Source organism: Salmo salar, chromosome ssa09 (genome assembly GCF_905237065.1).
Source record: "Salmo salar chromosome ssa09, Ssal_v3.1, whole genome shotgun sequence".
In the NCBI taxonomy this organism is placed as follows: Eukaryota; Metazoa; Chordata; class Actinopteri; order Salmoniformes; family Salmonidae; genus Salmo; species Salmo salar.
Window position 1 is genome coordinate 16,101,702 of NC_059450.1, and position 25,325 is coordinate 16,127,026.

Consider the following 25,325-nt stretch of genomic DNA (forward strand, 5'->3'; position numbering starts at 1 on the left):
TGCCAACATCAGGTATACTGTTTAGAAGTAATAACTAGAATGTACAACTTTGCCATCGCCCCCTTGTGAATGGGAGTGGGACCGGCGGGGATATCATGTTATCAACTGTGTTATCAAAAATCCCACTCCACCCGCATGCAGGTAGATCAATGGAGTGAAGCTTGTAGTAACCTTAACCAGGGCCAGAATACTGCATTTGGGCCCCCAAATGTCAAGTTTTATGCTATTCTACACATTTTGTCATGAGGCTAAGAGAAAATGTTGCAGTTGTAAATTCTACACCTTTTGCCATGAGGCAGATTTGTTGAGGTTTTACAGCTCATTTTATGCTTTTGTTCACATTTTGTCATTAAGCTGAGAGAACTGTAAAGATTTAAAGCTAATTTCCAGCAAATCTACAGAGTGTGCAATTATATACTAACTATTTGTTATCAAATCAAATTTTAATACAACAGCGAAATGCTTACTTACGAGCCTCTAACCGATAGCGCAGTTTCAAAAAATACGGATAAGAATAAGAGATAAAAGTAACAAGTAATTAAAAAATAACAATATATACAGGGGGGTGTCGGTACAGAGTCAACGTGCAGGGCACTGGTTAGTTGAGGAAGTATGTACATGTAGGTAGAGTAAATTAAAGTGACTATCCATAGATGACAACAGGGAGTGGCAGTGGTGTGAAGAGGGGGGGGCAATGTGAATAGTCTGGGTAGCCATTTGACTAGATGTTCAGGAGTCTTATGGCTTGGGGGTAGAAGCTGTTAAGAAGCCTCTTGGACCTAGACTTGGCACTCCGGTACCGCTTGCCGTGCGGTAGCAGAGAGAACAGTCTATGACTGGGGTGGCTGGAGTCTTTGACAATTTTCAGGGCCTTCCTCTGACACCGCCTGGTATAGAGGTCCTGGATGGCAGGAAGTTTGGCCCAAGTGATGGACTGGGCAGTTCTCACTACCATCTGTAGTGCCTTGCGGTCGGAGGCCGAGCAGTTGCCATACCAGGCAGTTATGCAACCAGTCAGGATGCTCTCAATGGTGCAGCTGTAGAACCTTTTGAGGATCTGAGGACCCATGCCAATTTTCAGTCTCCTGAGGGGGAATAGGTTTTGTCGTGCCCGCTTCACGACTGTCTTGGTGTGTTTGGACCATGTTAGTTTGTTGATGATGTGGACACCAAGGAACTTGAAGCTCTCAACCTGCTCCACTGCAGCCCCGTTGATGAGAATGGAGCCGTGCTCTGTCCTCTTTTTCCTGTAGTCCACAATCATCTCCTTTGTCTTGATCACGTTGAGGGAGAGGTTGTTATCCTGGCACCACACGGCTAAGTCTCTGACCTCCTCCCTATAGGCTGTCTCGTTGTTGTCGTTGATCAGGCCTACCACTGTTGTGTCATTAGCAAATGTAATGATGGTGTTGGAGTCGTGCCTGGCCGTGCAGTCATGAGTGAACAGGGAGTACAGGAGGGGGCTGAGCACGCACCCTTGAGGGGCCCCTGTGTTGAGGATCAGCGTGGCGGATGTGTTGTTACCTACCCTTACCACCTGGTAAGTCCAGGATCCTGTTTTTTATTTTTATTTTATTTCACCTTTATTTAACCAGGTAGGCCAGTTGAGAACAAGTTCTCATTTACAACTGCGACCTGGCCAAGATAAAGCAAAGCAGTGAGACACAAACAACAACACAGAGTTACACATGGAATAAACGTACAGTCAATAACACAATAGAAAAAAAGAAAGTCTATATACAGTGTGTGCAAATGGCATGAGGAGGTAAGGCAATAAATAGGCCCTAGTAGCAAGTAATTACAATTTAGCAAATTAATACTGGAGTGATAGATGTGCAAGTAGAAATACTGGTGTGCAAAAGAGCAGAAAAGTAAATAAAAACAATATGGGGATGAGATAGGTAGATTGGATGGGCTATTTACAGATGGGCTATGTACAGCTGCAGCGATCGGTTAGCTGCTTGGATAGCTGATGTTTAAAGTTAGTGAGGGAAATATAAGTCTCCAGCCTCAGCGATTTTTGCAATTCGTTCCAGTCATTGGTAGCAGAGAACTGGAAGGAAAGGCGGCCAAAGGAAGTGTTGGCTTTGGGGATGACCAGTGAGATATACCTGCTGGAGCGCGTGCGACGGGTGGGTGTTGTTATCCTGACAAGTGAGCTGAGATAAGGTGGAGCTTTACCTAGCAGAGACTTATAGATGACCTGGAGCCAGTGGGTCTGGTTACAAATATGTAGCGAGGGCCAGCCGATTAGAGCATACAGGTCGCAGTGGTGGGTGGTATATGGGGCTTTGGTGACAAAACGGATGGCACTGTGATTACTCAGCAAACTGGATGTAGTCTGAGTGATGGAGGCTATTTTGTAAATGACATCGCCAAAGTCGAGGATCGGTAGGATAGTCAGTTTTACTAGGGTATGATTGGCGACGTGAGTGAAGGAAGCTTTGTTGCGGAATAGAAAGCCGATTCTAGATTTAATTTTGGATTGGAGATGTTTAATATGAGTCTGGAACGAGAGTTTACAGTCTAGCCAGACACCTAGGTATTTGTAGTTGTCCACATATTCTAAGTCAGAACCGTCCAGAGTAGTGATGCTAGTCTGGCGGGTGAGGGCAGCGAACGGTTGAAAAGCATGCATTTAGTTGCAGAGGGAGGTGTTCAGTCCCAGGGTCCTTAGCTTATTGATGAGCTTTGAGTGCACTATGGTGTTGAACGCTGAGCTGTAGTCAATTAATAGTATTCTCACATAGGTGTTCCTTTTGTCTAGGTGGGAAAGGGCAGTGTGGAGTGCAATAGAGACTGCATCATCTGTGGATCTGTTGGGGCGGTATGCAAATTGGAGTGGGTCTAGGGTTTCTGGGATAATGGTGTTGATGTGAGCCATGACCAGCCTTTCAAAGCACTTCATTGCTACAGATGTGAGTGCTACGGGTCGGTAGTCATTTAGGCAGGTTACCTTCGTGTTCTTGGGAACAGGCACTATGGTGGTCTGCTTAAAACATGTTGGTATTACAGACTCGGACAGGGAGAGGTTGAAAATGTCAGTGAAGACACTTGCTAGTTGGTCAGCGCATGCTTGCAGTACACGTCCTGGTAATCCGTCTGGCCCTGCGGCCTTGTGAATGTTGACCTGTCTAAAGGTCTTACTCACATCGGCTGCGGAGAGCGTGATCACACAGTCTTCCGGTACAGCTGGTCCTGTATTGATGCTTTGCCTGTTTGATGGTTCGTCAGAGGGCATAGAGGGATTTCTTACAAGCTTCCGGGTTAGAGTCCCACTCCTTGAAAGCGGCAGCTCTAGCCTTTAGCTCAGTGCAGATGCTGCCTGTAATCTACGGTTTCTGGTTGGGGTATGTACGTACGGTCACTGTGGGGATGACGTCATTGATGCACTTATTGTCATTGAAGCCAACGACAGATGTGGTGTACTCCTCAATGCCATTGGAGGAATCGCGGAACATTTTCCAGTCTGTACTAGCAAAACAGTCCTGTAGTTTAGCATCTGCTTCATCTGACCACTTTTTTATTGATCTAGTCACTGGTGCTTCCTGCTTTAATTTTTTGCTTGTAAGCAGGAATCAGGAGGATAGAATTATGGTCAGATTTGCCAAATGGAGGGCGAGACTCTGTTCACTGCTTCCTGTTTCCGGTCACAACTTGCAGACTTGTTTACGTGCTGCTGTGCGTTTTGTTGCCAATCTTACTTTGCTACCCGACTACTTCACGGTTTTTACTTTTTCATTAACGTATATTTTTTGTTTTTCCCCTCACTCAACTTTTTTCATTCAACTTTTTCACCCCGGAGGTTTTATCTGGACATGGTTCGTCAGGACTTCAAACAGCCGAAGCTAAGTAACATTAACATGATGCCTTCTAATTGCAGTCGTTGTACTTATAATATACAGGAAAACGATCGCCTTACGGCGAGGATAGCTGTGCTGCAAGCCCAGCTTCAGACGCAATCGTTAGGCAAGGGTAATTTCAGTGTAGGAAAGGATGAAACAGCGTCTGTGCCACCAGTAAGTACAGATAGTAACGTTAGTATAAACCCCCTCGCACGGTCCCCGCAGCCGGACAACTTTCTCATGGCTTCTGGAGGGAAACGCTGTAGGAATGCTCAACCGGCATCGCTTATTCAGCCGACAGAAACTTTCAACCAGTTCTCCCCATTAAGCGAGTCGGAGTCAGAGGCCGAGACTTCTCTGGTCTCTGTTCCTCCCGTTATGGGGTCTGAGACGCCGAAGCCTCTCACCATTAGCTCTGACAAATTGAAAACCCTAGTCATTGGCGACTCCATTACCCGCAGTATTAGACTTAAAACGAATCATCCGGCGATCATACACTGTTTACCAGGGGGCAGGGCTACCGACGTTAAGGCTAATCTAAAGACGGTGCTGGCTAAAGCTAAAACTGGCGAGTGTAGAGAGTATAGAGATATTGTTATCCACGTCGGCACCAACGATGTTAGGATGAAACAGTCAGAGGTCACCAAGCGCAACATAGCTTCAGCGTGTAAATCAGCTAGAAAGATGTGTCGGCATCGATTAATTGTCTCTGGCCCCCTCCCAGTTAGGGGGAGTGATGAGCTCTACAGCAGAGTCTCACAACTCAATCGCTGGTTGAAATCTGTTTTCTGCCCCTCCCAAAAGATAGAATTTGTAGATAATTGGCCCTCTTTCTGGGACTCACCCACAAATAGGACCAAGCCTGGCCTGTTGAGGAGTGACGGACTCCATCCTAGCTGGAGGGGTGCTCTCATCTTATCTACGAACATAGACAGGGCTCTAACTCCTCTAGCTCCACAATGAAATAGGGTGCAGGCCAGGCAGCAGGCTGTTAGCCAGCCTGCCAGCTTAATGGAGTCTGCCACTAGCACAGTCAGTGTAGTCAGCTCAGCTATCCCCATTGAGACCGTGTCTGTGCCTCGACCAAGGTTGGGCAAAATTAAAGATGGCGGTGTTCGCCTTAGCAATCTCACTAGTATAAAGACCTCCTCCATCCCTGCCATTATTGAAAGAGATTGTGATACCTCACATCTCAAAATAGGACTACTTAATGTTAGATCCCTCACTTCAAAAGGCAGTTATAGTCAATGAACTAATCACTGATCATAATCTTGATGTGATTGGCCTGACTGAAACATGGCTTAAGCCTGATGAATTTACTGTGTTAAATGAGGCCTCACCCCCTGGTTACACTAGTGACCATATCCCCCAAGCATCCCGCAAAGGCGGAGGTGTTGCTAACATTTACGATAGCAAATTTCAATTTACAAAAAAAACCCAGACGTTTTCGTCTTTTGAGCTTCTAGTCATGAAATCTATGCAGCCTACTCAATCACTTTTTAAAGCTACTGTTTACAGGCCTCCATGGCCATATACAGCGTTCCTCACTGAGTTCCCTGAATTCCTATCGGACCTTGTAGTTATCGCAGATAATATTCTAATTTTTGGTGACTTTAATATTCACATGGAAAAGTCCACAGACCCACTCCAAAAGGCTTTCGGAGCCATCATCGACTCAGTGGGTTTTGTCCAACATGTCTCTGGACCTACTCACTGCCACAGTCATACTCTGGACCTAGTTTTGTCCCATGGAATAAATGTTGTGGATCTTAATGTTTTTCCTCATAATCCTGGACTATCGGACCACCATTTTATTACATTTGCAATCGCAACAAATAATCTGCTCAGACCCCAACCAAGAAGCATTAAAAGTCGTGCTATAAATTCTCAGACAACCCAAAGATTCCTTGATGCCCTTCCAGACTCCCTATGCCTACCCAAGGACGTCAGAGGACAAAAATCAGTTAACCACCTAACCGAGGAACTCAATTTAACCTTGCGCAATACCCTAGATGCAGTTGCACCCCTAAAAACGAAAAACATTTGTCATAAGAAACTAGCTCCCTGGTATACAGAAAATACACGAGCTCTGAAGCAAGCTTCCAGAAAATTGGAACGGAAATGGCGCCACACCAAACTGGAAGTCTTCCGACTAGCTTGGAAAGACAGTACCGTGCAGTATCGAAGAGCCCTCAGTGCTGCTCGATCAGCCTATTTTTCCAACTTAATTGAGGAAAATAAGAACAATCCGAAATTTATTTTTGATACTGTCGCAAAGTTAACTAAAAAGCAGCATTCCCCAAGAGAGGATGGCTCTCACTTCAGCAGTAATGAATTCATGAACTTCTTTGAGGAAAAGATCATGATCATCAGAAAGCAAATTACGAACTCCTCTTTAAATCTGCGTATTCCTCCAAAGCTCCGTTGTCCTGAGTCTGCACAACCCTGCCAGGACCTAGGATCAAGGGAGACACTAAAGTGTTTCAGTAATATATCTCTTGACACAATGATGAAAATAATCATGGCCTCTAAACCTTCAAGCTGCATACTGGACCCTATTCCAACTAAACTACTGAAAGAGCTGCTTTCTGTGCTTGGCCCTCCTATGTTGAACATAATAAACAGCTCTCTATCCACCGGATGTGTACCAAACTCACTGAAAGTGGCAGTAATAAAGCCTCTCTTGAAAAAGCCAAATCTTGACCCAGAAATGATTTAAAAAAATTTAAATCGGCCGATTTCGAATCTTCCATTCCTCTCAAAAACGTTAGAAAAAGCTGTTGCGCAGCAACTCACTGCCTTCCTGAAGACAAACAATGTATACGAAACGCTTCAGTCTGGTTTTAGACCCCATCATAGCACTGAGACTGCACTTGTGAAGGTGGTAAATTACCTTTTAATGATGTCAGACCGAGGCTCTGCGTCTTTCCTTGTGCTCCTAGATCTTAGTGCTGCCTTTGATACCATTGATCACCACATTCTTTTGGAGAGATTGGAAACCCAAATTGGTCTACATGGACAAGTTCTGGCCTGGTTTAGGTCTTATCTGTCGGAAAGATATCAGTTTGTCTCTGAATGGTTTGTTCTCTGACAAATCAACTGTAAATTTCGGTGTTCCTCAAGGTTCCGTTTTAGGACCACTATTGTTTTCACTATATATTTTACCTCTTGGGGATGTCATTCGAAAACATAATGTTAAATTTCACTGCTATGCGGATGACACACAGCTGTACATTTCAATGAAACATGGTGAAGCCCCAAAATTGCCCTCGCTAGAAGCCTGTGTCTCAGACATAAGGAAGTGGATGGCTGCAAACTTTCTACTTTTAAACTCGGACAAAACAGAGATGCTTGTTCTAGGTCCCAAGAAACAAAGAGATCTTCTGTTGAATCTGACAATTAATCTGGATGGTTGTACAGTCGTCTCAAATAAAACTGAAGGACCTCGGCGTTACTCTGGACCCTGATCTCTCTTTTGAAGAACATATTTACATTTACATTTAAGTCATTTAGCAGACGCTCTTATCCAGAGCAACTTACAAACATATCAAGACTGTTTCAAGGACAGCTTTTTTCCATCTACGTAACATTGCAAAAATCAGAAACTTTCTGTCCAAAAATGACGCAGAAAAATTTATCCATGCCTTTGTTACTTCTAGGTTGGACTACTGCAATGCTCTACTTTCCGGCTACCCGGATAAAGCACTAAATAAACTTCAGTTAGTGCTAAATACGGCTGCTAGAATCCTGACTAGAACCAAAAAATGTGATCATATTACTCCAGTGCTAGCCTCCCTACGCTGGCTTCCTGTTAAGGCAAGGGCTGATTTCAAGGTTTTAACTGCTAACCTACAAAGCATTACATGGGCTTGCTCCTACCTATCTTTCCGATTTGGTCCTGCCGTACATACCTAAACGTACGCTACGGTCACAAGACGTGGGCCTCCTAATTGTTCCTAGAATTTCTAAGCAAACAGCTGGAGGCAGGGCTTTCTCCTATAGAGCTCCATTTTTATGGAATAGTCTGCCTACCCATGTGAGAGACGCAGACTCAGTCTCAACCTTTAAGTCTTCACTGAAGACTCATCTCTTCAGTAGGTCCTATGATTAAGTGTAGTCTGGCCCAGGGGTGTGAAGGTGAACGGAAAGGCTGGAGCAACGATCCGCCCTTGCTGTCGCTGCCTGGCCGGTTTCCCCTCTTTCCACTGGGATTCTCTGCCTCTACCCCTATGACGGGGGCTGAGTCACTGGCTTACTGGTGTTCTTCCATGCCATCCCTGGGAGGGGTGCGTCACTTGAGTGGGTTGAGTCACTGACGTGGTCTTCCTGTCTGGGTTGGCGGCACCCCTTGGGTTGTGCCGTGGCGGAGATCTTTGTGGGCTATACTCGGCCTTGTCCCGGGATGGTATGTTGGTGGTTGGAGATATCCCTCCAGTGGTGTGGAGGCTGTGCTTTGGCAAAGTGGGTGGGGTTATATCCTACCTGTTTGGCCCTATCCGGGGGTTTCATCAGATGGGGCCACAGTGTCTCCTGACCCCTCCTGTCTCAGCCTCCAGTATTTATGCTGCAGTAGTTTGTGTCGGGGGGCTAGGGTCAGTCTGTCACATCTGGAGTATTTCTCTTGTCTTTTCCGGTGTCCTGTGTGAATTTAAATATGCTCTCTCCAATTCTCTCTTTCTTTCTTTCTTTCTCTCTCTTGGAGGACCTGAGCCCTAGAACCATGCCTCAGGACTACGTGGCTTGATGACTCCTTGCTGTCCCCAGTTCACCTGGCCGTGCTGCTGCTCCAGTTCCAACTGTTCTGCCTGCAGCTATGGAACCCTGACCTGTTCACCGGACATGCTACCTGTCCCAGACCTGCTGTCCCAGACCTGCTGGAACCCTGACCTGTTCACCGGACGTGCTACCTGTCCCAGACCTGCTGTTTTCAACTCTCTAGAGACAGCAGGAGCGATAGAGATACTCTCAAAGATCAGCTATGAAAAAGCCAACTGACACTTACTCTTGTGTTACTGACTTGTTGCACCCTCGACAACTACTATGATTATTATTATTTGACCATGCTGGTCATTTATGAACATTTGAACATCTTAGCCATGTGCTGTTATAATCTCCACCCGGCACAGCCAGAAGAGGACTGGCCACCCCTCATAGCCTCGTTCCTCTCTAGGTTTCTTCCTAGGTTTTGGCCTTTCTAGGGAGTTTTTCCCTAGCCACCGTGCTTCTACACCTGCATTGCTTGCTGTTTGGGGTTTTAGGCTGGGTTTCTGTACAGTACTTTGAGATATCAGCTGATGTAAGAAGGGCTATATAAATACATTTGATTTGAGGGAGAGCTTTGTATGCATCTCTGTGTGTGGAGTATAGGTGGTCCAGAGTTATTTTCCCTCTGGTTGCACATTTAACATGTTGATAGAAATGAGGTAAAACTGATTTAAGTTTCCCTGCATTAAAGTCCCCGGCTACCAGGAGCGCCGCCTCTGGGTGAGATTTTTCTTGTTTGCTTATGGCGGAATACAGCTCATTCAATGCTGTCTTAGTGCCAGTCTCTCACTGTGGTGGTATGTCAACAGCTACAAAGAATATAGATAAACTCTCTCGGTAGGTAATGTGGTCTGCAGCTTATCATGAGAAACTCTACCGCAGGAGAGCAATGGCTTGAGACTTCCTTAGATATCGTGCACCAGCTGTTGTTTACAAAAATACATAGACCGCCGCCCCTTGTCTTACCAGACGCCACTGTTCTATCCTGCCGGTACATCGTATAACCAGCCAGCTGTATGTTGATATTGTCGTCGTTCAGCCACGACTCCGTGAAGCATACAATGTTACCGTTTTTAATGTCCCGTTGGTAGTTTAATCTTCTCAATAACTCATCCATTTTTATTGTCCAAAGATAGCATGTTTGCGAGCAGAATTTAGGGGAGTGGGGGTTTATTCGATCGCCGCCTACTCCTCAGAAGGAAGCCCTCCTGCCTTCCTCCACCTCTTCACGCAGATCACTGAGGTCAGGGTCTGTTCCCGAGGGAGCCGTATATCCGAGGGGAAGGGGGCGCCTTGGGGGGGTCACGTGCCCTGTGTGCAGTTTGGTAATACAGCCCTTGCCTTAACACAGACTCTAGTTGTGTTCAGACTGCAATGCTCTTATCAAACATCACAGCGGCTACATTCATCATGACTTCAGTCAGCTGCTTGTTCTGGTTAGTGTAGCGCTGCATTAAAAACACTTCTACATTTTAGTCTGGCCAAGTCCCCCCCCCCCCAAAAAAAAGAAAGAAACGTAAGATGGCTCACAGGGTGTTGCATCCACGCCAGCCTCAGCCTGACTGGCACGGTAATGGCTAAATATGCTAAAGAGAAGAAAATAGCCTGCACTCGCTCGGCCCAGCTCCACACTGAGGAAACCTGCAAGTAATCAGCAGCTAACTCCACTCAGCTGCCGTTTTATATCAGGAGCATTTACTCAGGAACAGATTACATATTACTTACCTCATCCTAGAGTCATCCCTATCGAGCTGCATGGGGTTGAGGTAGCAATCAATCAAATGTATTTTTTTTTTACATCAGCAGATGTCAAAGTGCTATACAGAAACCCAGCCAAACAACAAGCAATTCAGATGTAGAAGCAGAGTGGCTAGGAAAAACAGCCATATGTGCAAACTCATAACACGTCAAAATTTACCACATCTCAGTATCCAAATTGCTCTTTCAGAGGTCCACTGAGACACGCAGAGCCTTAGGTCAATATGGAAACTTCATGAACTTTAGGCAGATTTATACCAGGAGAAGAAATGGAGAAAAGATGCATCTAAATATCTCTAAAAGCCCACACGGATCATGAAGACACACCGCAACTGTGTTGAACCAAAACAGAAATAGTGAGACTTTGACACTAAGCTGTAGAGAGCGAGTTAAGATCAAACAGCACCTCTGGCTTTGTCATTAGCGGGCCAATCACACACAGAAACACCAGCTCGGACTGCTATGCAGAAGTTCAATACCTCCCCTTCACATAGCTGTAGCAACTAATAGGAACAGTGACCAGGTGAATAATGTGCGTATCAAATCCAATTCACTCCATTTTAATCCGTCTTATTAAGGGCACTGCTTAGCTACCGTCGAGAAAGCAGAGAAGTGACTGTTGTGAATAGGATCTGCTCGGGCCTCCAGATAGGCCCTGTATCCTGACAGACATGGAGAAGTGTTCACAGGAGACCTGAGGAGGCCCAACACAACAGGTTCTTCCTGCCCCTCACCGCAGGGGCCCAACGGTACGCATCACCTGACACCACCAGAGGATCACGGGCAGGAACACGGCCCAAGATGGGCATTCCCCCACACCCGTCAATCAGCCAGGTGGGGGCCACATCTGTTTCCTGCTCCTGAAGAGAGAGTCTGGTACGCTCCTCGAAGGGACAGGTCCACAGTGGACAGTAAAACACCACACAGCAGTTTCCACCGCACTACTTAGCCACTGCACCTTTAATATATATTCCATGGCTCTGGGAGACAATAGGGGGGGGGGGGCTCTTCTCCTATGAGCAGGCCGCTGGGGTTCCAAAGGAAAAACAGAGGTGTTGGGTTTCAAGATGGATCTCTGCAGAAGTCATTATGTTTCTGAGAGTCCCAGTTTGAATAATTCATGTTCTTCCTCTGTCTCCAGAGACCAGTTTGCTCAGATGACTTCTGTCTGGTGTGAGCTGTAATCTGAGTGGTTCCGAAGGGCTACATTAAGTCAGCCAGTCTAACATTCTGCTGAGGGAAAGGGACTCGAGAGCCAAGTTAAGACACGTGTGATAGAAGGTTCTAGTCATTTACAAGACGATGAACAGATACACAACTCTGATGTAAGAACATGCTTCTAAAAGCATTCAACAGCAGAGAAGGTTCAGACCATCTCATGACCATCTACCATGTGGCTCCATGACCAGTACAGGGGATATCCTGTCTACTGTGAAAGGACTGCTGTGTGACCACAAAGAGAAGAGATGGACTGTTTGACCCCACAGCGAGAGGGGTCTGGCATTTGACAGCTGGTTGTTCCACTCATAAACCGTGACCTCTCCCCAGTTGAAGTTAATTGAAACGAGGGTGTGTCTTCCTCCCGCGGGGCCAGTGAGACAGAGGCCCCTGTTAATAAGAGGAGCAACAGCAGACCATCACGACCAGCTTGTTTACCCATGGTTCCTCAATCAGGGGTGCGAGGAGCGTTTCCATGCCACTGCTGGCCCGGCATTCCAAACCCAGGGTCACTAGTGGGGGAAACGAGTACGTCTAAACATCCTCTCTGATCCTCTGTCTGAATGACATAACATAGTCATCCTCTGTCTGAATGACATAACATAGTCATCCTCTCCTAACAGACTCAAGTTATTTTGAGAAATAACAAAGGCTCTGGACTGGGGGAAGATTTGTTAACCATAACAAACACATGCTGGGGAAACACGAGGGAATACGGGTTAAATTTATGAAGCTCATCAAGAGAAAACAAAGAGGCCTCACTAAATTGCTGGCTCTGGGGGTGAGCAGAAATCTGGGCACAATTACCCTGAGCATAGAGTAAGGGATACTGGACTCAGTGTTGGGGATTAGTGAACTACATTTAGTTCAAATGTAATTACATTTTGCAGTAGCTTGGTGGTGGTTGAACTATATTCAAATATTGGTAGTGTTGCCATGTTGTGGTGTAGCTGACTATTGGAACTACACCACTTTTTTTAGCAAAAATAAAATATGGGTGAAGTAGGCAAGAGTGTCCTTTATTTTCCAGCATCAGATCGGCCCAATTCTCACGTCAAACACTACGTGCCCAATTCTCACTTGTTATGTTTAATAGGCTAAATTACACATTCTGTTTAACATCTGACTCCAGAGTGATCTGTTCTTGCAATTTGTAGTTTATGACATTTCAGATTTAGATAGAAAAAGTACTTAGTTACATTTATAAGTAACTTCAGTTAAGTAAGCTATATTTTTGTTAAGGGTAGCTTTAGTGTAGCCTAACTTCTTCCAGTGTGAAGTAATTGGTAGCTTGGAAAACTACATTTTCAGAGTAGCTTCCCCAACACTGGCTGGACTGAAGGATGTACGGTATGACACAGATTCATCATAGCATAAGCATTACCCTCTACCCCAGTAAAAAGCATTTCCATGTGTCCGTTCCCAATGATCACAGTAACCGCCTAGGGTCTTATCTCTTCAAGCTGTTATCACCATCTCTGCTCCAGAGAGGGATGCTCAGACACTATCCAACAATACTTCCCAATGAATATTCCCTAGAGATGATTAATCAAGGAACAACAGGCTTCAGAGGTCCGTCTCCAACCTCGGACAATCCCAGGATCCCACAGCTGAACATAGACTCAGGGTGCTTAGACTGGCAGCTATCATGCTGGGGTTAATCTGTGTGTCGCTCTCCACATCTGAATCTCAACCTTATACATCAGAAGCAAACTAACCAGGATCAGATGACATGGGCACGAACACCACTCATGTCTAACCAGACAACACCAGGCTCCTCTGGCATTTAGGTGGTGGGTATTTAGCAGTGCCAGCTAAATTAGATCTGTTTGGGTAAAGTGACCTGTTGGTCTACTGCTTAAAGTTTTCTTAAAGTAGAATAAATACAAGATCAGGGAGCATTGCAGGATAAAATCTGAATGGAAATGCTCCTTTAAGGAACTTGATAGAGGGAAAATCAGTAGTGCGAGCCATTTTAAAGGGGCACAAGGATTTCACAAAAATAAAACGCTGACACTGATCAAAACTTAAGACCGCAATCTGGGCTGACACAGGAAACGATAAAAACCCAAATCAATCCCACCTGGTTGAAAACCTGGTTCTGTTTCAGACTGATCTTGGTGAATGTTTTAGGAGCACCTCTCCCTCTCCCTCTGAGCTTTAAGAGAGTGGTGTTGACCATAACTCTTCTCCTGGCAGCTCTTTTGATGGATGGCCGGACGCCAGGCTAGAAGGCCGTATCAGCGTTCCCATGAGCCACTGGGGTGAGAGACAAGGCTGAGGCCAGGAGTGCACTGGGAATTCAACAGCTGACCTGACATTTCACCCCCTCTCTCTGGTTGTGTGTGTGTGTGTGTGTGTGTGTGTGTGTGTGTGTGTGTGTGTGTGTGTGTGTGTGAGAGAAACAGAAGAGATATAGCTAAAGAAAGAGCACAATAACCCCTTTCTTCTCTTCATCCCCTTCATGTCCTGTGATGTCTAAGTGATGTGATTCCCCATCTGACCACTACTAATCACCAGCTCAAATCTAACCACCAGACCTGGAGCCTATAGAGCCTGATTAAAAAGCCTGGTTTCCCTCCATCTGGACTGAAATACAGCTTTTCCTACTCTAATGTCCTGGAGCAGTGTTCTACACCCTACTGAGTTGTGTGGGAAACAAGAGATTCTGCACCACTGGTTGCCAACTACAATCTGGGCCTATTTCAAACACACACACACTGGCACCGAGAGAGCGAAAGAGGGGACAGCAGGGCCGATGACAGCTCCATCTCCAGAGATTCTCACTGAACAACCAGCAAGCTCCTGGTCCCATCATCCCTTTTTCACACAAGGGCTTTCATGAGCTGTCATGCTAATATTGACCTGCGGGGGGGAAATCGAGATGTGAGCACCGTGTACGTACCAGAGCACAGAGCAGGTCGACGGCCTCCAGCACCAGCTCCTGGTGTCCGATGCGGGCCACACCCAGCTCCTCCAGGTCCTGATGGGAGATCTTCAGCAGCTGCTCCCCGCTGATCTTCTCCCGCTCAAAGTTAGGCACATACTGCTGCAGGCTGTCATCCAAGCCTGGACACAGAGAGGGGGAAGGAGAGAAACGAGTGTCAGTACCTTGAGACAAAGAGCACCGATAAGAAATACCTTTATGTGATAACATGAAACAACAGTAAAAGCTGTGGTTTTTTATGCAGGCCTCTAACAGTGATACAGAGGCCTACCCACAGAAGAGACGCAGCACATGAATCTCCTAAAGGACGCAACAGGATGCGTGGAAGTCGGTCTCCACCTGTCTTGACACAAGCCCAGTTCTAATAACGGACCCGACACCTGACGACATACGGGCGGACCAATAGCAGAGAGAGAAACAGGTGCAACAGATCTAGCCCCAAGATAAACACACCATAAACAGAAGAACGGTTAAACCGCTCCTAAGTCTTTTGGGACAGTTGAACAATGGGCGGCTCTTTGTCCGATTACAGTTGGGGGATGTCTCTTAGCTGCTTTTTAAATCCCCCACACTGTTGGATGAGTTAACTATCGCAATAGCAGCCACTCTGCCCACTCAAGGAAAGGCAATTTGTTCTACATTACACTCACACCTACTAAGGGCTAAGCTGGATGAATTGGTCCAATGCAATTTTTATATTTTAAAGCCCCATTAGCAGAAGTCTGTGGGTAACATGCAGTGCTTTCGACAAGACAACTGCAAAAAAAAGTATCCTAAGAGAGCCAAACACAAATGCTTCTTGTTCACAATAAACCATTTGGGGGGTGGGGAGTAAACACCATCTAGTCCATCAATGAGGGCACAGAGAGGGGGCAGCTGCAGAGCTATGGCCCTGAGCCCTGGCCCTCTGAATGGCCCGTCAGCTGCACAACCCCCCTGATCCTGACAGATGCACACACACACACACACACACACACACACACACACACGCTGTGAGTATGGCCATCCAAAACCCATCCATTTCTCCGTTGACAAATATTCAAGGAAAGAGCTTTGGTTTCGTACATTCTTTCCAGTCTAAACTGCAGCCATATTAACGACACTCCATATATATGAATACACTATGTTGAGCATTATGTGTATGCAGATGGGGGTATGTTCTGTGGTAAGGAGCCTTCTTTATAAATGGTACCTCATTTTCACACCTGTGTGGCATTCAATGTGTGTGTGTGGTGTTGCTGCGGCAACGTGTGTGTGTGTGTGTGTGTCAGCGTGGTGAATGGCTTAGTGCTGCAGGATATCCAGTTGCAGATACCAGAGCAGACTGTTAATTCGTCTGGCCTGCAGAGCAGAGAGCCAGGGGCTCCCAGGACACACCACAGAGACTGCTGTACCAATCATACGTCTACTGGGTTGCAGTAAGAGTAGCATACGTCTCTGTGACTGTCCCCATCTCTCTCTCTCACACACACACACACACACACACGGGCCTACATTCAAACCCACCAACATGGAACAGCCAAGTCTTTCACAAAATACTACAAATCTGCAGAAGAATCTCTAACAGTCCATTAACTGTGCTTTTTACATTGAAGTTCCTTTTTAACGACCTCTTATAAAACCTCAAAACGCTAAAAAGTCTGCAAGGCTTCTGCAGAGAAATCTCAGTGAAATCAACAAAATACATCAAACTGCTCAACTATAACCCATAATGCAACCAGTCAAGTTCACTTACTGTCTAAACATTTTTCACATTCCTGGCTTGAGAATTCCCAGGGCAGACTTTATGCAATTTGGGCTTAATCCCTAAGATGGAGTGAGTTTTGGCAGCACAGAGGGAGCTCACTTCAAAAGGCCCAGTGGAGGAGGGTATGAGAGAGACCCAGTAAGCGCTGTGAGGCGGAGGGGGACTGAACGCAGCCCAACACAAACACAGCCTCAGCCTCTGACTGGGCCAGCTGCTGGTAATGGGATTAAAGAGAAACAAGAGAATGGAAACACAGGGCTAAGGTTTCTCCTTCCTGCATTACCCTCGGCGTGTTAAGAAGGCATTTCCTGTGGAACGATGCCATCCTTCCGCGGAATCTCTCTACGGATGAGTTAAGGGGAGAGGGGAAGGTAAACTAAGTTTGGGCTACTAGGCCTGCTCTGACTGTGGCAAGGCTTATTACAAATCTTTGGGTCGACCAACAAAACATCTTCCCAAAAGAGAACTTCCCTTCCACCCTCAATACCTATATAAATTGCTTCATTCGTTTAAGTGTTTTTTTCTCATTTTCCAAACACCTCCCCAAATCCCTCTCCCAGAGCACTGTCCTGACTTTGGAATTCTGGGTCAGATCACGGTAGGGTCCAACCTGACTAGCCTGGCGGTCTAATTCGGAGAGTTTGAACAAAAGCTGCCACTTCAAAACAGCCTGTGTGTGTGGGGGGGGGGGGGGACCAAGGACCCGTCCCCTCGATGGGACTAATTGAGAGGATCCCGCTGGGGAGAGAGTGGGAAACATGGGTACCCCAGTCAGAATGCATTATCCCAATAGGTATACAAGTCGTAGTGCATTTATCCCATAGGAACCACAGGCTACATTTGCTCCCAGAGTCTTAAGGGACAATACCATGATCTCTCTGGCCCGTACTCTTGCCACATGCAGAAGAAAAGACGCACCTTCTCACATAGACCTGATAAAAGTTTATAGAGCGTAGACCAATGGCTACAGGGTGTGTGTGAAACTATTAACGTCCATTAAGGACATAAAAACAAGTGAGGGAGGTGGGTGTCACACTATAGTGGATTGATGAAGGGGGTGGAAGTGGGAAGGTTTGCGAAAGCTCTTCAAAAAAGGCCAAACCAGGCTTAAAACGCTTTACAAACATTTTAACGCTATCCTGAAAACAGAACTTAACACGCACTTAAATGCCAAAGCTGAGATGGAGTGTGAAGAAACATGCAGAAAGACAAAGACAAATTCTGTCTCACAAAAATGTTATGCATTAACCCAGGCTTCTCCTCATTTGAACATCAGTAGAAAGTGGAGCTTATGGTCTGAGTGTGTGTGTGTGTGTGTGTGTGTGTGTGTGTGTGTGTGTGTGTGTGTGTGTGTGTGTGTGTGTAATAGTGACATTAGTGAGTCCAGCTGAGACGGCACAATCCAATTGAGTAAATGGTCCAGCATAAACATGTGTTTTCAATGTAACATAATAGGAGGAAGTTCCGTTTCAAAGCACTTTGAGTGATCGATTTTCATAAAATAGGGGATGATTAGCAAACCTCCACGCCCGCAGTCTGTCATTACCTCACCCACTCTGGAGCAGGGGGCTGGATGTACGGGCACCTGCTGTTACTGTGGGGTCCTGCTGTCCTTATGCTTTCATTCATTCATTAGGGACAACGCACATTAATTAACATCAATATTACAATAATGCAACATCCAATGTAAATGTGCCGGGGTTAGCCGAAAGCTAATTTGCACCCGTAGTCCCAGGGCAGCTAAGGACAATTACACAGCCACAAAGAAATACACACTAAAACAATACAAAATATAAATAAATTACATCCAATAATATATTATTCTAACAACAACTACACTATCATCAACTATTGTCTTATGTATGAGGAACCACAGATAACTCATGTGTACAGGTTTGGATAGATTGGAGCCATGTTTTCAATTCAAATTTAAAAATACAATAATCAGTGCAGCTTCTCAAGTCCATTGGCATTGCATTCCAGTATATTGTAGCTCTAACAGAAAAGGCCGATTGACCGATTTTACTGTGTTGAAAAGGGACAACGCAATCCCCTCTAGTTACTGCCCTTGTTATCCTGGAGATATTTTCCTTGAGCATGATATGCCGGCATAGGGGTGGAGGGGCAAGACCATGCAGGATCTTAAAGACAAGGCTTACATACTGTTTAAAGCTATCCAGACTAAGTAAATTATGTTTCTAAATGACATGACAATGGTGTTAACTGTTTGGTTTGTTATCAAAAATCTTAAGTGTTTGTTTGTAGAGGGATTCAATTGGTTTCAGAAGAGTAGGTCCTGCTTGTGACCAGCATGTGAGGCAATATCTCAAATGTGAGAAGATCATAGCATTAATGCAAATTAATTACTTAAAAATCATACAATGTGACTTTCTGGATTTTTGTTTTAGATTCCGTCTCACAGTTGAAGCGTACCTATGATAAAAATTACAGACCTCTACATGCTTTGTAAGTAGGAAACACTGCCGATTTTGCAGGTTATCAAATACTTGTTCTCCCCACTGTATGTATGTATGTATGTATGTATGTATGTATGTATGTATGTATGTATGTATGTATGTATGTATGTATGTATGTATGTATGTATGTATGTAGAACAGGTTATCAACACAAAAGCTTTAGTCCAGATTTGACATGAGTTGACGTACAGACATACAGGATTCTGGACAGCTGGGAAAGCAAAGATCCCAGAGCCAGAGGCTCCGTTTGGACTGTAGAAACGGATCTGGCTCACACTGAAGGCCATGGAACTTCAGCCTACTTAAGGCTATAAGCACAGGTTTTGGCAATGTAAACAGTGAGTCTTTCCACTCTGCCTATAACGGACTGGCTAGTCCTGTGATAATCCTAACATTTCCTGGTTCACATCTGTACAGAAGCACTAAAAACCGCAGGTTTCCTCTCAGTAGCCAGAACATGACAGTCCAGGGAAAATCAAGGAATGACATTGGAAATGAAGTAGAGACAAAAAAAGTGCCTCACAACATGGAGTCAAGCTGGTATTGTACTCCAAGACATTTAGAAGCAGATGTCATGTGTAAGGTAATTTACTGTAGGCTACAATGAGAGCATTTTGAATACCTTAGAGTGTGCTTTTACAGAAGAACACGCAATCATGCAATTAGATAATCCAGGTCTTGTCCTTAAAAGGCCCAGTGCAGTCAAAAACATGATTTCCCTGTGTTCTATATATTTCCACGAGGTTGGAATAATACTGTGAAATTGTGAACATTATAAGAATGCACTTTTAGTATTAAAGCTCTTTGAAAAGACCACCTGAAATGTCAGCCTGTTTTGGCAGGATGGAGCTTTGGCCTGCTTGGTGACATCCCCAGGAGGTAAAATAGACCAATAAGAGTTCCAAACCTCTCTGCCAATAACACCTAGTTTTACAATTTCTACTTCCCACTCAGACCACTCCCAGACATGCCTAGCAAAATTCTTGCTTGAGAAATTGCTCATTGCTAAGAAGCTATTTTAGTTTATTTTAACATTTTAATTAAAAACAAAATCACAGTAAGGTACTTAAGTGTTACCCAGAAAATATGTTATGTTTTATTGCAATAAAAGCAGCTGCATTGGACCTTTAAGTATCTTTCTTCTCTGAAGCAGACCTGCAGACTTTGATCAGATCACCGGTAAATGCTACATAATTGATTATGCGCTGCAGCTTTAGGATGACCTGCACATCTGTTCCTTCCAACAGTATACGAACACACTGGTACATGCATATTCACACCCCCCCCCCTCCCCCCTCCTCCTCCTCTCAACACCAGTCTCACATCCGCCACCAGGCACAGTGTATAGACTCAAGCAGGCCTTGCTTGGGTTCTCAGGGGTTTGATTACATGGAAAAGAGCACTCTTTCACCTCCCACCGAAAGAAAAGGCCTGCCCTCCTCCTCTCTCCCCTGCCTCCCCTCTCCGTTTTCCCAGTGGGGGCTCTGGCCATCTGCCCCCTCCTCATCCCCTCCCATCCTATCCCTGGTCCTACCCTGCCAGGGCTGGACAGTGGGAAAGCTGCAAGGCATACAATAGCAGGGCCACTGTAACGCTCCGTCTTCTTATTTAGCTCCGCAAACCTGTGGGGAATCGGAGGAATTCGGCCCCTGTTCTCAGGAGTTCCATTGTGGGAATTCCAGCACAAAGGCTGGGGGAAGCCTGGGCTGTAATTAGAAGAAGAGACAGAGTGCTAAGCTTTCCTCTGATGCATGACTTCCCATCACAGGAGCAAAACAAAGCCCATACAAAACACTGTGGCCACTGTGAAAGGGGCAGTTGTACAACAACAGTACCATCCCCACTGAGCATCTAACCCCAACTGTGTATGTTGAGCTTCTTTGAGCTATAATCACTTTTTCCCCCTAGTGCTATAAGGAAAACGTGTGGGTAGGACTGTCCAAGTGTTCATTCTGACATCATGGCCCATCCTGTTTACTGTCTAAACTTGTCCTGAATATGCTTTTGGTGAGATTATCATCATCATCATCATCATCTGATTTGTTGGTGTGTTTCTGTACGCTATTTGTGTTTGGTCCTTGACTTTAAAGTGTATTTTGCCTTGCAGGGCACATCTTGAACAAAGATTACACTTTTAACCAGGGTCTCCAACAAGATAAAAATAACAGTCTTAAAAGAGAGTCTGTTGAGGGACTTGTGCTAATCTGTCCAGGGTGAGATAGACAATGACTGATAAGGGAGCAGACATCACACTCCTGGTTTGTGTTAATCAGATCAACAGGCTGGCTCTAGCTCTAGGGTCCAGCCAATCTCAGTCACACCGGGGATACCTCAGTCAGCAGCTAATGAGAGAAGGAGGTGGGATACTGACAGAGGTTGAGGAGGTGAGATTCTATGGCTGGGGGGGGGGGGTGTTAGACCTGTGGATGTACTCGCTGTGCTTGGCATGTGAAAATTCAAAAAGAAATAAACATCGACAGAATGATAGACAGAGAAAGAGATCAAGGGGAGAAAAGAGTGCCACGGGCACAGGAAACCTCCCTGACAGTTACTCCTGGCTAGTCAGTTACCTCCAAGTTTCAACAGTACACAAAACGGAAAGACCAGTTCAGTCTCAAACAAAAGACACTTGTGAAGATATCAGCTGCCATTGATGAAATGGGGGAGGGGGAAGAGAACGGACATCCTGTTTGGAAAGATTTACAGCCTACACACATCTAGGTTAGTGATAGAGGAGATGGGGGGGGGGTCAAAAGGATTGAGCATTGCTACTCTGTCCACTGAAGACCATAAAGTCATCAGCACACACAGGACAGAAAACGCCATGTCAATTAACACACGTAACCAGCAATACGCTGGAAATCAACACAATGACGGGCTGTATTGCTTTCATTGAAATTTCACAGCCACCCAAATGCCCTCTTACTCAGATTATACACTGTACATTAGAACTGAAATGAACATTTGAATGTAATAGGAGTACCGACAGCTAGCGCTCAGATCCTTCGGGAACAGAGGGAGATGAGTCGATCCTGTTCTCTGTGTGGGAGAGACTGACGGTGAGTCATCTTCAGTGCTATGCCATCTGTGAGTGACAGTGTAACCAGCCAGTGTGACACAAATAGGGCACAACGCAGACAGACGTCCATATCCCTGCCAGACAGTGGCACAGCACACAGACTCCTTCTCTGCCATGTTAATGACATACCTGGGTCCAGTGGTGGGAAAAGTACCCAATTGTCATACTTGAGTAAAAGTAAAGATACCTTAACTGAAAATTATTCAAAAGTGAAAGTCACTCAGTAAAATACTACTTAGATCAGCCACCTAAGTCTAAAAGTATTTGGTTTTAAATATACTTAAGTATCAAATGAACAAATAATAAAAAAAATCCTTATATTACGCAAACCAGACTGCACAATTATCTTGTTTATTTATTTATTTACGGATAGTAACACTCCAACGCTCAGACATCATTTAAAAACAAAGCATTTGTGTTTAGTGAGTCTGCCAGATCAGAGGCAGTAGGAATATTGGGCCATTTTCTGCCCTGCTAAGCATTCAATATGTAACAAATACTGTATGGAGTAAAAAGTACATTTTTTTTAGGAATGTAATGAAGTGAAAGCAGGGGCGAAAATCTGATATCAACTTTGGACAGGACAATTACATTACATTTTCTCAAGAGCAATTCCTGAGGGGGACACCAAAAGTAGTGCTGTAACACATAGCCTACGTTTAATATGGTAAATGTATATTGAGGAACCAAAGAAATAAGGTGTTTGCCGTACTCCTAACTACCGGTACCCAAAACTACACAACTAATCACAACAGCAATACCATTGCCTTTAACAACTGAAGAGTTGACAGCTGTATGAGTTCACCATTTACACAATATATGCTGCAACCTTTTGTAATTTTAATCGTTTGTTTCATATTGGCTGGCTTCTAACAATAGCTGAATTTGCAAAGCTAGCGAGCACCAATTCAGTGGTGTTTGCTATAATCTTTGCTACCCGGGTTAAATAAAGGTGAAATAAAATATATAAATAAAAGTTCCCTTGCGACAATTTAGCTTTTGCAACGAGACCATTAAATATATTTAAACAAATGGTAGAAGAGAGTGTAGTTCTGTTCAGTTTATCGCTAACCTTATCACAGGGACTTTGAAGCACTAACTTACATGCATGCTGATCTTGAAATAAATTGACGATAGCAAAGATTCCATCTTTGACGACGCCACATAAATGGAATAGGTACTAGCTAGCTTAATAGTTAATATTTGCGCGCTAGCTCTGCATATTCAGCTAGTGTGTGTGCGCGATTGACTGGATTAACCTCACGTCAGTTACGTGCATTGAGTGCCTTTCAGACAGTAGATACGACCTCTACGTTACCTCGCAAGCTAAGGAACTGGCAGTGGATCAAACCATTGTGAGGCAAAGGGTGGGGGGGGGTCGCAATCTTTTGAAACTTAAAAACGAGCTATTAAGTGTCTATAATCAGCACAATTGCTTTCATTGCGTATTATTAATATTATTTAAATTACATAGTTATGTTTCAGTGATAAAAAAAATCATATTTTTCCCAGGATGGGGGGGGGTCGTGTCCCCCCCAGGATTTCTGCCCCTGAGTGAAAGTACAAGTCAAAAATATAAATAGTTTAGTATAGTACAGATAACCAACCAACCAACCAACCCCCCCCCCCAAAAAAAGACTTATAAAGTAGATTTACTTAACCTGTTGGGGGTAGGGGGCAGTATTTGCACGGCCGGATAAAAAAACGTACCCGATTTAATCTGGTTATTACTACTGCCCAGAAACTAGAATATGCATATAATTATTGGCTTTGGATAGAAAACACCCTAAAGTTTCTAAAACTGTTTGAATGGTGTCTGTGAGTATAACAAAACTCATATGGCAGGCAAAAACCTGAGAAGATTCCTTACAGGAAGTGGCCTGTCTGACCATTCCTTGAGCTTCTTGACTCTGTTTATTGAAGACTGGGGATCTTTGCTGTAACGTGACACTTCCTACGGCTCCCATAGGCTCTCAGAAGGCGTGAAAAAGCTGAATAATGTAATTCCAGCCACTGGCTGAAAAACATTAGCGCTTTTGGTAAGTGCTCTATCAGAGGACAATGGGACAGAGGCGTGTGCACGAGTCGACCCCATGTTTTTATTTTATCTCTCTTTGAACCTAAACACGCTTTCCCGGTCGGAATATTATCGCTTTCTTACGAGAAAAATGATTTTAAACAGCGGTTGACATGCTTCGAAGTACGGTAATGGAATATTTAGAATTTTTTGGTCGCGAAATGCGTCGTGCGCGTCACCCTTCTTTACCAGTCGGATAGTGTCTTGAACGCACGAACAAAACAGAGGATATTTGAACATAACTATGGATTCTTTTGAACCAAACCAACATTTGTTATTGAAGTAGAAGTCCTGGGAGTGCATTCTGACGAAGAACAGCAAAGGTAATAACATTTTTCTTATAGTAAATCTGACTTTGGTCAGGGCTAAACTTGGTGGGTGTCTAAATAGCTAGCCCTGTGATGCCGGGCTATCTACTTAGAATATTGCAAAATGTGCGTTCACCGAAATCGGATATAGCGAGTGCATAGAGGAGTTCTGTATCTATAATTCTTAAAATAATTGTTATGTTTTTTATTAACGTTTATCGTGAGTAATTTAGTAAATTCACCGGAAGTTCTGAACGTCACATGCTAATGTAAAAAGCTGGTTTTTGATATAAATATGAACTTGATTGAACAAAACATGCATGTATTGTATAACATAATGTCCTAGGATTGTCATCTGATGAAGATCAAAGGTTAGTGCTGCATTTAGCTGTGGTTTGGGTTTATGTGACATTATATGCTAGCTTGAAAAATGGGTGTCTGATTATTTCTGGCTGGGTACTCTGCTGACATAATCTAATGTTTTGCTTTCGTTGTAAAGCCTTTTTGAAATCGGACAGTGTGGTTAGATTAACGAGAGTCTTGTCTTTAAAATGGTGTAAAATAGTAATATGTTTGAGAAATTGAAGTAATAGCATTTCTAAGGTATTTGAATAACGCGCCACAGGATTCCACTGGCTGTTACGTAGGTGGGACGATTTCTTCCCGCCGACCCTAGAGAGTTTAAGTACTTTACACCGCTGCCGGGGTCTCACTCTTTCTCTTCGACACACAATGTGTTTCTAGATCTCTTATGATGCATGTGAGTGACACACAAACAAATGGGAAGAACTCCCACAAATCATGCATGATCGACCAGTTCCTTCTGGCAGTGGAACAGTAACACGGCAATAATCTTTTTTTTTTAACCACAAAAACACACCCTTTTCATGTCCAGGTGTGCTTCTCTTGTTTGAACCTTTCAACGCACCTGTTCCATGTCTCTCAACACTATCATGACAGAACAAAAATGAGTAACAGATTATTGTAAATTAAACCCACCAAAATTCTGTCAACGTGAATTTACTGTTGACTGGAAATTGGTCTAAAATGGGACTTTGGAAACAGAAGTAGAGGTGGTGAAAAGAGTCAGCTTTTCCCAGTGAGC

At 44.6% G+C, this 25,325-nt stretch overlaps 2 protein-coding genes across 3 annotated transcripts in view; both read right to left on the reverse strand.

The window, feature by feature from the left end:
• Positions 1-25,325, reverse strand: part of LOC106610791 (connector enhancer of kinase suppressor of ras 3) — a 55,418-nt gene that overhangs the window by 18,372 nt on the left and 11,721 nt on the right. For both annotated transcript variants that reach the window (XM_014210378.2, XM_014210377.2), the window contains exon 2: positions 14,491-14,654. In XM_014210378.2, the coding sequence (XP_014065853.1) occupies positions 14,491-14,654 (164 nt within the window). The remainder of the gene's footprint in view (positions 1-14,490; positions 14,655-25,325) is intronic.
• The window catches only part of LOC106610795 (glutaminyl-peptide cyclotransferase), a 31,807-nt gene continuing 24,083 nt past the window's right edge, over positions 17,602-25,325 (reverse strand). Inside the window, exon 8 of the transcript XR_006770938.1 lies at positions 17,602-17,643. The gene's annotated coding sequence lies outside the window, so the exon portion shown is untranslated. The remainder of the gene's footprint in view (positions 17,644-25,325) is intronic.